At 56.7% G+C, this 12,986-nt stretch overlaps 7 protein-coding genes across 7 annotated transcripts; 3 read left to right on the plus strand and 4 right to left on the minus strand.

Moving 5' to 3' along the window:
- Positions 1-788: 788 nt before the first annotated feature.
- Positions 789-1,436, plus strand: JKF63_01253 (uncharacterized protein; the record flags this gene model as incomplete). The annotated part of the gene is made up of 1 exon (XM_067897301.1): positions 789-1,436. The coding sequence occupies one exon, from the start codon at positions 789-791 to the stop codon at positions 1,434-1,436; it is 648 nt and encodes a 215-aa protein (XP_067753458.1).
- A 1,527-nt stretch (positions 1,437-2,963) lies between these two features.
- JKF63_01254 (uncharacterized protein) lies at positions 2,964-3,533 on the plus strand (the record flags this gene model as incomplete). The annotated part of the gene is made up of 1 exon (XM_067897302.1): positions 2,964-3,533. The coding sequence occupies one exon, from the start codon at positions 2,964-2,966 to the stop codon at positions 3,531-3,533; it is 570 nt and encodes a 189-aa protein (XP_067753459.1).
- Positions 3,534-4,089: 556 nt separating this feature from the next.
- Positions 4,090-5,298, plus strand: JKF63_01255 (uncharacterized protein; the record flags this gene model as incomplete). The annotated part of the gene is made up of 1 exon (XM_067897303.1): positions 4,090-5,298. One exon carries the CDS (start codon positions 4,090-4,092, stop codon positions 5,296-5,298), a length of 1,209 nt encoding a protein of 402 aa, XP_067753460.1.
- A 797-nt stretch (positions 5,299-6,095) lies between these two features.
- On the minus strand, positions 6,096-6,428 carry JKF63_01256 (uncharacterized protein; the record flags this gene model as incomplete). Its single annotated transcript, XM_067897304.1, has 1 exon — positions 6,096-6,428. The coding sequence occupies one exon, from the start codon at positions 6,426-6,428 to the stop codon at positions 6,096-6,098; it is 333 nt and encodes a 110-aa protein (XP_067753461.1).
- A 625-nt stretch (positions 6,429-7,053) lies between these two features.
- Positions 7,054-8,091, minus strand: JKF63_01257 (uncharacterized protein; the record flags this gene model as incomplete). Its single annotated transcript, XM_067897305.1, has 1 exon — positions 7,054-8,091. The coding sequence occupies one exon, from the start codon at positions 8,089-8,091 to the stop codon at positions 7,054-7,056; it is 1,038 nt and encodes a 345-aa protein (XP_067753462.1).
- Positions 8,092-8,685: 594 nt separating this feature from the next.
- Positions 8,686-9,825, minus strand: JKF63_01258 (uncharacterized protein; the record flags this gene model as incomplete). The annotated part of the gene is made up of 1 exon (XM_067897306.1): positions 8,686-9,825. The coding sequence occupies one exon, from the start codon at positions 9,823-9,825 to the stop codon at positions 8,686-8,688; it is 1,140 nt and encodes a 379-aa protein (XP_067753463.1).
- A 622-nt stretch (positions 9,826-10,447) lies between these two features.
- On the minus strand, positions 10,448-12,685 carry JKF63_01259 (uncharacterized protein; the record flags this gene model as incomplete). The annotated part of the gene is made up of 1 exon (XM_067897307.1): positions 10,448-12,685. One exon carries the CDS (start codon positions 12,683-12,685, stop codon positions 10,448-10,450), a length of 2,238 nt encoding a protein of 745 aa, XP_067753464.1.
- Positions 12,686-12,986: the final 301 nt, after the last annotated feature.

Raw genomic sequence — 12,986 nt, forward strand, 5'->3', positions numbered from 1 at the left:
GAAAAAAACCTTCTCCTTCAGCAGGAAAACTGGCGAGGGATAAGCGGACGACTTGCTCTTCTGAAGGCTTGTCAGGCGCTATCTTGGCCACAACCGGCTCCAAGCAAAGAGGAAAGTGAAGCGAAACAAAAGTGTATCTGCAAGGCGCGTTTTCGCGCGCAGATCAGCACCATTTTCTCGGGGTATTCTAAGCATCACGTTGCCGCTCCTACTTTTGGCGCACATACGCGCACGACCCAAAGCGGTGAATTCAAAGAGCAACCATCACCTCTGCGAATTGTCAGGGGCACGGATTTGCTACCGTGCTCCTTCTCATGGGGTTTGCGGGGGAGGGCATCCTTCTCTTGCCGCAACATTTTTATTACTTACCGCACCGCACAACTCAGGTTCGCGGTGATGCCGCTGCGCATGTTCATGCATTTGCACCACCACTCTGCAGTGCACGCTGTGCATCAACACCGTAATTCTCGCACCCAGAGAGTTGCATGAGTCTCTGTTTCTCTTCTTCTTTGAGTGGGGGTGGTCCTAGTTATCCTGGCATATAGGGCAGTTTTGCGCTGTCGTCGTTGCTGACACGTTGATGGTCGTATTTCACCTTTGGCGTGCTGTGAACTCGAAGCCCCCCCACCCCCTAATCTTCACACGGACGCGTCTCTTACTCCCCCTCTTTCCCCCCTCCTCCCCCCTCCTCCTCTACGACACCCACTCCTACCTCATGTACGAAAGGAAAAAAAAGGCTCAGTTTCCCGTAGTCCTCACGAATTTTCCTTTTGATTGTAGAGGTTGAGATGAGCTCTGACGACATAGATGCCCTTCGTTCGGAGCTGCTCCGACAAAAGATCATATTCGAGGCGGAGCTGCGCCGCCAGCGTGAGGCATTTGAGGAGCGGTTGTCACTCATCTCCCAAGAGCTCGCCGACCGCGAGGCAGATTGCCGTAACCTACAGTCCGTCGTCACCATTCTTGGTCGTAAAGTGGACGCTATAGCAGAGCAGCGCATCGTGGCCCAGCGCCCGCCCACCCCGACAAGACAGCCGAGCATTCACGAGAGCCCATTCCGTCGTGTCCCCTCGACTCTCGTGCCGCCTCCGAGTAGCAATAGCAAGGTGCAGGGACCTGCCCTCTCTGACTCTGTAGCGCCCAAGAGGGGCATGCGTCGCTCTTCGCCGTCTCTCAACGGTTTGCTGGCGCCCGTGCGCCGCCCGAGCGCGCCCATGTCCCGTGTTCCATCCGTTAGTGCTCTCAGCCGTACAAGCAGCCCGCGCGTGCATGGTCACCCTGCCCGCCCACTTCTCCGGACAAATACATCCGCTACGGTGACAAGCGAGATCAGTAGCAACGGTAGAGCGCCAGTACCTCGGCATCGCACTGTGTCAAGACGGCGCACGAACAGCGCAAGTCGCCTCGTCGGTGTGACCGCGACATGTGACTGGTAAGAGTGAGTGGTGCACGTGGATTCCCCCTTTTCCTTACGCTGGGAGGGAGGGAGGGAGGGAGGGGAGCCCCGCTATCTTCATCGATAGCGCTTTCGCTGCTGACACAGGTGGGCCCGATTTGTACTGCTGTCTCCCTTCCTTTCAATCTCTGTAGGGGCGACGTTGGGATTGCGTGCCCTTCGGCTGTCCACGTGCCCGATTTCTCGCACACGTTGGCGAAGGTGCTCGTTTGCGTACATTAGCGAAGCAGATGACCGCATTGGATGAATGATGGGTCTCTCTCCCCGGGTGACGAGGAGAATGCGATTCAGGAACATGCGCGAATCTAGGTCACATTCAAAAAATAATAAAAAAAAGTGCCGCCCTCGTATAGAGAGACCCGCGTGATCACGTCTCCAGGGGGAAGACAGGAACAAGGACTGCAGATTCCCCACACCTTTGGTGGTTTAAGCCTTCAACCTTGATTTGTCAGGGTATACCGCAGCCGCCCCCACCTTTTTCGTCAATGAGCCGTGCCTGCGCCTTCTTCTTTGCCCTCCCTCCTCCTCCTCCAAAGGCTCAGTTCAGATGCGAGAGCCGAGGTCAAGGCCACCCACCCATCGGATGACTTTCCTTTCTCTTTATCTCGTCTGTGTGTGTGCTCACTACGTTCGTGTTTTTTTTATTGTTGTTGTTGGTCATAGTTTCGATCCTCTGACACGGAAGCTGAGCTTTCAAAAAGAACTTTTGTGATGATTGAGGTGGACGTCTACTGGTCTGATGGGGATAGGCAAAATCCTCTTTTTTTTTTTTGGGGGGGGGGGCTCCTTCTGTTGACACACTTATGCCCGGCAGGTATGTTGTGTTGCTTCGGGGCTTTTCCTACCTCTCAAACACCCCTCAAGCAATCTATGTGAGGTGGGCCGTGCAACAGAGAGAGAGAGAGCAGAGCGCTGTTTTTTTTTTCCACTGGAGAAGACGCTGTGAGCATAATACGCATACCCGTACTTGAAAAACGATGGCTCCCTACTCCTCCGTTGTGACCTTATCCGATTTCTCTTACTCGCACTGCTGATAGCGTTCGGAAGACGCTCTGCCTGGCTGCTCAGACATCCCTCAAATGCACTGGGGCGCATTACTTTTTTTTTTTGTCGAGCTCTTCGCCCACTTTTCTCCTTTGCCTCTTTCCCCTTACCCCCCTTGCTCTCGATTTACATGGTTTCGTAACCAGTGCTTCACAGGGTTTTCTCTTGGAGAAAGTCGATCTACGCGCCCCCCTCCAATTGTCACCGGCCTCACTCGAATCGGCCATACTGCCCAGTTGTCCAACGGTACCTACCGGAGTGTCCACCCACTCACTCTCTTGGTGGTGGTGGTGGTGGTGTGTCTTCTTTTCTGGGCTGATCAATCCACCTATTCCGTAATCTCGAGGGCCTCAACCCAGTGCAGCGCCACCTACCGCTGAGGAGTAGAAGCGCAAGCTCCTGTTTGTTCTTCACGGATTGTTTCCCCACCCAAACTCCCCTCTGGGGAGTTGGTCAAACTGAAATGCAGCGTTTTTGCATGGCGCTGGTGCGCGGACCCTATGTAGGGCGTGTTGCGCAACCCGCCGCGCCCAGTATTCAGACTAGCCCCGTGTTCGTGGCGCCGCTTCGAGCGGCGTCGTCATCGATGCCGCCTGCTCATGGACCTGCGGAAACCATTCACTCCACCACAGAGACATCCGCAGCTGGGGCGACACAGGCTGTGCCCCATTTGGACCCAGAGGCTGCAGAGCAGGTGCGGATCGTGAAGGAGTTGGGCGAACAGGCCTTTGGTGAGAACACGGACATTTTGAAGAAGGTGGCGTTTCGTGGTCTGCGCTCTTTTGTTGTATGCGCTGTCGGCATGATCGCCTTCATGTGGGCAATGAAGAAGAAGAGGCGGGAACTCGAAGCAAGCGCACGGCCAGCTGTCGAAGCTGATTCTGGCCTGCAAGCCGCGGAAGATGGTGACCCGACGAGGCGATACTTGCAGGAAATGCGAGAGCTTGGTTTCGATGTGGATACGCTAGAAGCGGAGCTGGAGCAAGAGCGACTCGCTAAGGCCGCTGTTTCAAATCACCCCACGGAACTGTAGTTGTAATTACAAGCGAATTAAAATGCGGTGTTCCTGAAGAGACGCGCCGTTGACCACAGTCGAACACACACGCACACCTGTCACATCACTTTTTGGTATTGAGGTGGAGGTCCAAGAGACGGAGGGGGGGGGGATAAAGCAATGAGAGACGGGTGCTCCTCTCAACCCTCCTCTTTTTCAAAGAGGGAGAACATGTGAGAGACCTAATGACGGAGATCACATACCACGACCTCTGCGAAGCCGTCAAGCATTTTTTTGTTCCTTTTCTTTCCTGCTATTATCATTCCCCCCTATGGTCGGACACACTGACTGCCGCGATGGACATGCGGGTTGGTGTTTTCACTCCCTCGCTAGCAGCTCTCTCACCCCCCCTCTTTTTATTCTTTTCCATCCTTTCACCTCAAGGTGCACTTTTGTAATGCCTCTCACTTTTTTTTTATGCTATTTTTTGCCTGCATGAAGTGTTTGTGAACACAGGTCTGCCTAACGTATCAGCCGTGCGCCACACCCCGTGCCTTTTCACCTTTGCCATTTTCTCTCCGGCCTCTCTGGAAACATGCTAAACCATATAGCGGCTTTTGCTGGGTCTGATGATGTCTATGCGCGCCACACCACATACCCGACTTCTGAGTCACACGACGTGGAGAAAATTCCTCCCCCTATCAATGGCAGCGATCATGGTGGCAATAATGCTTGCCCTTCCCCTGGGGGCTGCGAGTACACCCATACACATGCAACATCTCTGGGCAGTGACCAGCAAGCCGCGGATGACAGCGTGTGTATTTCATCGTGTCCCTCCACCCCGGTCGAACTGTGGCCTGCAGTCTCTGCGTCACAGTCTCAGTCACTGTTTCCGGGCACCCACGCGGAGGTGCCGCCGTACGCCGTCCCTGTTCAGAGGTACAGTCGCCTGTACTGCGGAAACCTTAGCCTTCCGCCAGGCATGACAAAGCGCGCGCTCGGCCGGCTGCGCATTGTGTGCTGTTGCGTGGTGACTGCCCAAAGTTGGCACGCTTTTTTTGTTGCTTTGCTAATCCTCGCTATCACAATGCTGTTTGTGGCGGTCGTCGTACCACACGGGGAGTGGTTCACCCACTGCTTCATGGCCCTGTTAACCGCCGCGTCCATCGCGTGCCTGACATTGTCAGTCACTCTCGACCCTGGTGTTATTCCACCAGCCTCGCTGTCACAGCAGCCAGCGCAGCCAACAACTGTCGTCGTGGAAGGGAGGTCTGTGCAGTGCAAGTTGTGCACGACCTGCCACATCATCCGCCCCCCGCAGAGTAGCCACTGCCGCTTCTGCGATGTCTGCGTGGAGGAATTCGACCACCACTGCGTAGTTCTTGGCTCCTGTGTGGGAAAGCGGACGTTCCGCTTCTTTGGCGGTTTCTTCATAACGACCAGCTTCCTCACGGTATACATGTGTATTCGCTCCTTTGTCGTCATTGTGTCGACCGACTTCAAGCCTGCATACGAACAGCCAAATTTGATTTGGTTGGCGATGTCGTGCACGCTGTGCATGTTCTTTGGGCTCGCTGGGTGCATACTGGTGATACCATGCGCGTGTCGCTACATTAAGCTGAGTGCTACCCGCACCACCATGAAGGAGAGGAGGAGACAGCGGTATCAGACGCAGTCAGGGGAGGAGCCGTTTAGCCACATGCCCGTAGCAGTGCCGAGCAGCACCAGCTACTTCGTCAACATCATTCAACGCTTCTTTGGTCCTATGGAACGCAGCAAGATCCCTTTTGACTACTACGTCTAGTGTGTGTGTGTGTGTACGTGGTGGTGGTGAGGGGGGGGGGACCAGTCCTAGGAGAAAACATGGGAGCCGAATCGAAATGAAAGGAGGTTGTCGTATGCTAGAAGCCTGCATATCTGTAGCGATTTCGCCTACCGCCGCTGGCCTGAGTGCCGGGGACGTATTTTTGTTTTTGTTGCGATTGTTCTGTCCTACAAAGACTAATTGTTGACCTTTGCCAGACGTTTCTGCAATGCGATTCTTGTTTGAGTGTGGTACAGGTGTACGCCTGGCATCGCCGATGATAGCTCTTGCCCCATTTCTTCAGTAACTGAGGAAATGGGGGAAAACAATTTGGGAATCGTCCAAGGGAAGAGGGCAGGCATCGCGAAGCCGCTGCTGCTGCTGCTGCTACCGCCAGCCGCGCTGGCCTAGCAAACCCCTTTCAGGGCAGGGTCTGACGGTGGAGTATGAGGGAGGTTCCTTTTTTTTGGGGGGGGGGAGGGGATAGCCCTTGCTCAAACACTGAACATACCCCCCCCCCCCACCGGCCGCTGTCTTGCTTTGCTGTCTCCATCGTTCCTATCCACGTTGAGGATTTCATCCGCCCCGCCGCCTCATTTTTTTCCCCCTCATGCTGCTGCACAGGAGGTGCTCGTAAGTGGGCTGCACATCACCCACACTTTTGATTTTTGCAGCCCCGACGAGGTCATCCACTCCCGGGCCCCGCATCTCCTCCTACCATCGATCCCCCCCCCCCCAAAGAAAAAACGGTAATGAGCACGTGCTGAATATTCGAAAACGAGTACGGTCTGTGGAAGTCACACATAGCGCATTATGCGCGAAGCTTTATGCACGCCCCGTGCCGCGGTCGTATCGACACCTACAGTCACCAACTCGCGCGGGTGTTGGAGTTGCTGACGAACAATGACTTTTGCGCCAATGGATAGAGGCAGTCGATTCTGTTTTTCACCTGCGCCGCGGGCAAGGAACGTACAGGTCTCATGGCGGCCATCGTCCTCCACTTTCTTTGCGTGCCGCAAGACGCCATTTTCGACGACTACATACTGACCAGAGTCTGTCTGAAGTGATCCACGGAGGCCCATTTGCACTACAACGCGGCAGAGAGGAAGCGCCGAAGACGTCGACATCATCTGGGGCGTCGTTTCCTCGGACCACAGAGAAGCGTTTCGCCACACGGATGCCAATCCATGGCAGTGTTGGACACCTTCACGTCACTGAGAAGCCACCGATGGATGCGGAGGCTGTCCCGCGTCCTACTCTGGGAAATGGGCGTGCGCGCAAAACGGCTCCGCTCATGTTCGGCGCAGCTTTCCGCCATGGGCCCACCAATCGCCATACGCGGGAATCCCAACCCCGCCCCGCGGCGGCCCCCCCCCCTTGCCCGCCGGGGCCCAGGCGGCGGGCGTCCTGTGCGCGGCGCGCGGGATACCCCGGAGGGGGGGCGGGGCGGCGGCTGCACGCGGGGGCAGCCGGCCAAAAACAGTGGGGGCGCGCGCACGAATTTTTTTTAAGCGGAGGCCGGCCTTTCTCATGCCGGGGAGGCGGCGGGCCGGTGCCGGCACCCGCGCGCCGACATCGCAATGAATGCCCAAGACAAAGTGTCTGCTGGTGTTGACTTTACCGATTTTTTTGTTTGCGGTTTGCGCAGGGGGGGGGGGGGGACACACAGATACAAAAGGTATAGATGCGTACTGGTTGACGAAAGGTGTGGGAGATCGCATTTACACTTAAACCCCCGCCAAGACCCTACACGACTCAGGTGGGCTCGGGGAAACAATACACCGTGGACTCGGAAGAGAAACGTAGCATGGCTAAAGTTGCATTCTCTGGCTCCAGTGCGCGTCCGTTCATGACCAGCATCGGTAAGCGCACAACAGGTCCTGTAGACGTCTGTGCAGTCCACGGCATGATGACTTCCAGGATGCGGCGCTTGAGGTCGTACAGCGTCGAATCGATGGTGCAACCCAAGCGGAAGCTCATCCCGTTCATGGTGCGCACTAGCACACTGATGGCGTTGCAGTCAAACGCCTGGACCGCCCCACCAGACGAAAGCGCTGGTGTAGGAACCGGGTTGGGAATCACCGGTGGTGCATAGCGATTGGACCTGGGATACCGCTGGACAGCGCTCTTTGTGACCGGCGCCGTTGTAACCTTGCGAGAAGCGAACGGGGCTGGCGGCACTGCATTTCGCGGCAGCGGCTTGGATGATAACATGGTTTTGGTACTCTCAGACGCCGCCGCCGCGGCAGCCCCCGCCGCGGCCATCACCTTGGAAGAGATGGGCATCACCGCCGGGCGCGGCTTCTTGCTGGGTTGTACGCGCTGCCGAGTGGCCTGTTTTGGAGATGCCTTTGACGGTGTGGTCGTGGCACGCCCGCGACTGCTGCTTTTAGCAGGTCTGCCCTTGGCGGGCGCAGCCGGCGGTGGCGCCTTGCGCTGGTGTCCGGGTGGCCGCTTGACAGTCAGTGGTACAGCCTTGGTAGATCGCTTGACAGCCGCTGCTGCAGCCTTGGTAGATCGCTTGGGAGCTTTTTTGGCTGGCAAGCGCGGCGATGTCTTCGCTGTAGTCGACACGGACGCTGCTGTCAACGCCGCCTTCGAATTTGCTTTCTTCATTGCAGCCTTTGCTGGCGCCACCTTCGCCTTCGACTCGGCTGCGGGCTTTGAGGGCTTACGCTTCGATTGTTTTTTCTTGTGTCCCCATCCGAGGTAAAGCTTCCCAAGTTGCATCGCAGCGGCGTTGTCTACGATATAGTCCGACCGCGGCCGGCGCACGCGTGGTTGCAGCTTCATTGTTTATTTTTTTTAGCGCACGTCGAAGAGGGATGGGGCTGTTGATGTGCCGGAGGGATACAGGGGAAGCGGGGGGTGGGGGTTCGGTAAGTTAACGACACGTCGGCCCTAACTGTATTACCTGCGGGCGGCAACGATATGAGATGATCCTATGATATTATTAGTGCTTGACACCAGGAGGCTATCGTCTTCGCGTGCTATCACCAGCATGCGAGGGTGATAGACGTGGAGAGGGAGGGGGGGGGGGAGAAGATGGCAAGGAAAAAGGGGTCACCAGTGGAGCCAAGAGTGGGAGTGCCACGTGCCTCTGTAGCAGTGACGCAGAAGGCAGCCGGCTTATTGAATCGCGGATGCCCACCTCGTCCATCTCGTCGTCGCGTCGCTGCTCATTAGAAAAAAATGCGCATGTTTCCCTTTCAAGGCTTTTCTGCGGAGCATGTCACAGGTAGCGGTGGGAAGGACGTGGTGCGGATGTGCCTATGTAGAGCACAGAAGTCCACACCGTGCCACGATAGCACATGAACAGCACGAAGGAATGTGACATTAAATAATGCATGCATACTGTACAACGTTTGTTCCGTAAACGACGTCGTCTCAGGACCGCTGTGTTTTCTCTTCTTTGCCAGCTTCCCGCTCAAGGTCGTGTGCGGGTGGAGGTGAGATGGAGTCTCCCGACGACCTGCTGGTGCGCTCAACGTTGTCGCTGCAGTTGCAGTCCCCGGCAGACACCGTCTTCTCACTCACCGAGCTCCCCGCCAGAGTAACGGGAGCAGGCAAACAAACCTCACTTGCGCCAGCGGCTGCCGATACCTTGTCTCGGTTTACGCGCACTCGCTTCCGCTGCACACCCGCATCTCTGCGTCGCCGCCGTGTACCAAGGTGGAAAATAGGAATTTCATTGCCGTCGGAGCCGGTCACTGTCTGCTGGGAAAGCAACTCGCACGATGCAAGAAAGCGCGGCACCGTCTCCTCGCTCTTCACAAGCGACTGCAACAGCTCGCGCAGGAGGAACAACGTGCGATCGGTTTGGCGGCGCCGCCGCAGTGGTGGTTGCGAGCTACCGACGCCGTCGCCTTCACCAGCTTGTGCCGCTACTGGCGCCGCGGTTGTACTGGGTTCCCGGACAGCACTGTCTTTCCCGTCACCCGCCGTCGCCGTCTCTGCAGCTTGCGGCGGCGTCGAGCCTTCCTCCTCGGTCGTTTCTGGCAACACCTCGAAGTCCTCCACGATGATGCTGTTCTGCGGATTAGCCCGCACACAGTCGGGTGTGTTCTCAATCATGAGGGTGTAGTTTAGGTCACGGCCGAGCTGCCGCAGGTCCTTGGTGTAGTTCTCCCCGTGGAACCACTTCTCGTGTCGATAGACAAGGTGCTCGATTATGTGATCCTCGTTAATTTCCTCGAGGACGCACTTGGCGTAGTCACGCTCGCCGGCGGTCCACACAATTACCTCAAAGTCATCCTTGATGAAGCGGAAAAGATCTTTGAGGTAGGCGCGAGCATAGAGGGGCCCGTTCCGGGCGTACACGACGGTTTCGTCGAGGTCGAAGACGACAGTGTAGCGCTTCGTCCCGTCCGAGGGAGGGGCGACGAGTTGCTTTCCTTTCACCAACATCGTCGGTTTTCGCCGCCTCAGCAGCTCGTCGTTGTCCTCCTTCTTCTTCTCAAATAAGTTCTCCCGCAACAGGGCGCTCCCCTTTGGCGGGGGGGTCAATTTTGTGGGTGAGTCCGTCATTGTGTGTGTATATATATATATACAAGGGGGCCCTGTTGTAGATTCGAAAGCACACACGGCTCAATACGCGCAGGCATACGTAGAAAAGCACCAATATTGAAGCTCTCGAGCACCTCTTCCCGCCCGTAGCTTTCGTGACTGCGCATGAGCGTGTGTGACCCCCCGTCGGGGTCTCAGAGACGGAGGGAGGAAGGGGGGGCGGAAAATGAGCAAAAGGCCACACGAGAGGGGGGGGAGGGGAGGGGCACGATAAAAGCCAAGATGAAAGCGTGCTCGAACCGTTACGGCCCATGAAGTGGAGCGAGGGGTGCTACTCATCATGCCGTGAGAGGAGAGGCTGCCCTACACGCAATTCTACGTCGTGCTGAACCACAAGAGAGAAGGGGTCTCCAGGCAGTATCAAACGTAGGTCGATTCGCTTCTGTCTCATTTTGTATTAGAAGCACATCTGTAAGACACGCTGTTCCACAAAACACGGAGGTAAATAACAGAAACAGGAAGTTCGCAGCACTCAGCGGGGGGGGGGGGGGGGAGGGCGAAGAACGAGCAGCACTGAAGAGTCGTTCTCCGAGGCTGCCGTTTCGATATCCTCCCCAAAGCAGAATTACACGTGGCTGAGCAGTCACTGGCCGTCGTTCTCGTCCGGGTCTCGGAGGTCTGTGGCTTCCACCACGCGCGAGTCGAAAGCGACTCCATCCTCCCAGCAGCTGTGATCCACGTGCAAAACGTTGCTACTACCCCGTTTCCTCTTCGAAATGGTCACTTGTGTGTGACGCGGGCAGGCGGGACAGGGCAGGAACGGGTCGCGTTGGCCAAAGTTTACGTAGCCGCCACTGTATAGGGCGCACACCACGTGAAACATCTCCGTGCATCGAGGGTGATAGCAGGCTACGCACGCGCCGGGTTTTCCGCAGAGCTCGCACATATTCATTTGCAAGTCGCACACGACAATATCCTCCAACTCGCTTCCGCTTTGGTAGGCAGAGCACAGGTGTGCGCAGCGCGGGTGAACGACATGAACACTCCGGGTAGAGCTATTCACGAAAGTATGCGTGCATAGAAGTCGCGTGGGCGCATCCCCGTCCGGCACCCGCCTACGGTCAGAGAGATCGTGCTTCACCTGCTCAAAAGTAGGGATTTGTGTGCCACGGTTGCGCGAGCTTATCGTCAGCTTCTGCCGAACCACTGCCATGCACGCTGCCTCGTTGCTGCAATCCAGCCCACAAAGCAGACACTGCGTGGACACCTCCACCTTGCGTCGAATGCGCCCCTTTCGTTGCTCTTCACGGTTGGCGTGCTGCTCTACTAGCGGTTCACGCTCGCGAACATCGCGAGCAGTGACAATCGCGACACCAGGCTCGATCGGTGGTGCATCCGCTGGACGTTGCTGGCGAAGAAGCATCTCTTGACGAATGCGCAATTCCTGCCCGAAACTCGACGGAATCACACCACTCACAGGGGCCGTGCTTGCGCCCGCATTGCCGCTCAGGGTGGCCATCGTGAAGGTCGTTCGTCGCGGGCCTGAAGACGAGGACGACGACAGCGCGGACGCAGGTTGGTACGCGCCGCCGCCAACGCCACTGAGGGAAATGCCGTTCTCCGAAGACGCAACGCCACTAGAACCACATGGGAAATGATGTGCGCGCTGCTGCTCCTGCTGCCGCTGCCCTATGAGCTGGGTCACATCCACTACCCCTGTCGAGCCTAGCTGCTCCCGCACAGTGACGATCGCCCTACCGCTGGGCTGCGGCGCAGGCGTCGCAAGGATGCGCACCACCTCCAATTTCGAAGACCGATCAAGGCGAAGCAGCAGAGGGTGTGCGTTGGTCTGGTAGCGCACGTCCACGTCGCTCTTACGCCGCACGTACACTTGGCGCAGCTCCAGCACTTGCCGGCGGTCTCCGCGAAGATGATCACGTATGGCTTTGTGCACCACTTCGTCAAATGTAACTGCCGTGATTGCCTGGGTCACGTCCTCGGCGTCACCGAGGTCAAGCTCTGCCACCGTCATACCAGGCTTGGGTGTTTTGAAGCGTACAGCGAGAAGGATGCAGCGCAGGTAGAACCTCACGTGCTCTGGCGGAGATGTAAGCTCGCGAATGTGCACCAATACTTCACCATTAGCATCACGCAGATCGGAGCTGAACGCCTCTTTTCGGAGTTCGATCCCTGGGTCGTGTGTGTTTAGTGATGCAGCCCCGGGTGCAGGTGTGGGGGCCGAGACACCGAGCCTCGCGACATCGTTCTTGCAGAGGCGCTTAAGATTTTCGCGTGTGAGCGCGGCGAGCTGCACCGATGACAGCGCTGCATTGGGCTCCGACGACGCCAAACAAGAGATGGCGCTGGTGTTACGAACGGCAACAGACTTGTACTCGTGCAGCTCAATCTCCAAGCACTCGAGTATATCCGGCGGACGCTCATCGTCCTCGTCGCTACTGGCGTCGGTTTTGCTTAGGGGTAGCGGGTCGCAGCCACTCAAATGACTTTGGTCTTGAGGATCAGTGAATGGCGAGGGTGAATCACCGAGAAGTGACTGCTCCGCCAGAGACGGCATTGCTAGTCGCGGCGGCGGCGGCGGACGCTCCCTTGCCACCCTGCGTGCCCATTGCCGCAGAAGCGTATTGAAGTAGGCGGTGTCAACGACAATACGATCACCAGTGTTCTCCTCGGCGTGGAAGACGGTAAAGTCAGTGTGATTGAGCCCCATGAAACTTATTTTTGCCTCCACCAGCGCGCGAAGATCGTCAATGGATCGATCCTCCGGCTCTACGAAGTCAATGACATCGCGAAACACGCGCTCGCCGTCGATGTGCGGCAACTTCACGAATCGGAGTCGAAGACCGACGCGGGTGCGCGGCATGGTTGTGCGTGCGCGGCTGACTGCACAGTCTGTGTTGTCGTCGAAGATTCACTCTCTAAAGAAAACACACACACACACACACACACACACACACACACAATCAAATGTATATTAAAATCTCTATATCTGTGCCCTCTTTAAAAATTATTACGGTGCTGTATAATGGGTAGTAGTATCTATGTGAGTGCGTCTATAGTGTTGTAATTAGATGAACAGGCCTAGACAACTCACAAGTGTGTGGCCCAAAAGAGTGCACACACACACACACGCGACAATGCCGTGCTGCCTTGTGTCGTTGTGG

The sequence above is a fragment of the Porcisia hertigi genome, chromosome 35 (genome assembly GCF_017918235.1).
Source record: "Porcisia hertigi strain C119 chromosome 35, whole genome shotgun sequence".
Lineage (NCBI taxonomy): Eukaryota > Euglenozoa > Kinetoplastea > Trypanosomatida > Trypanosomatidae > Porcisia > Porcisia hertigi.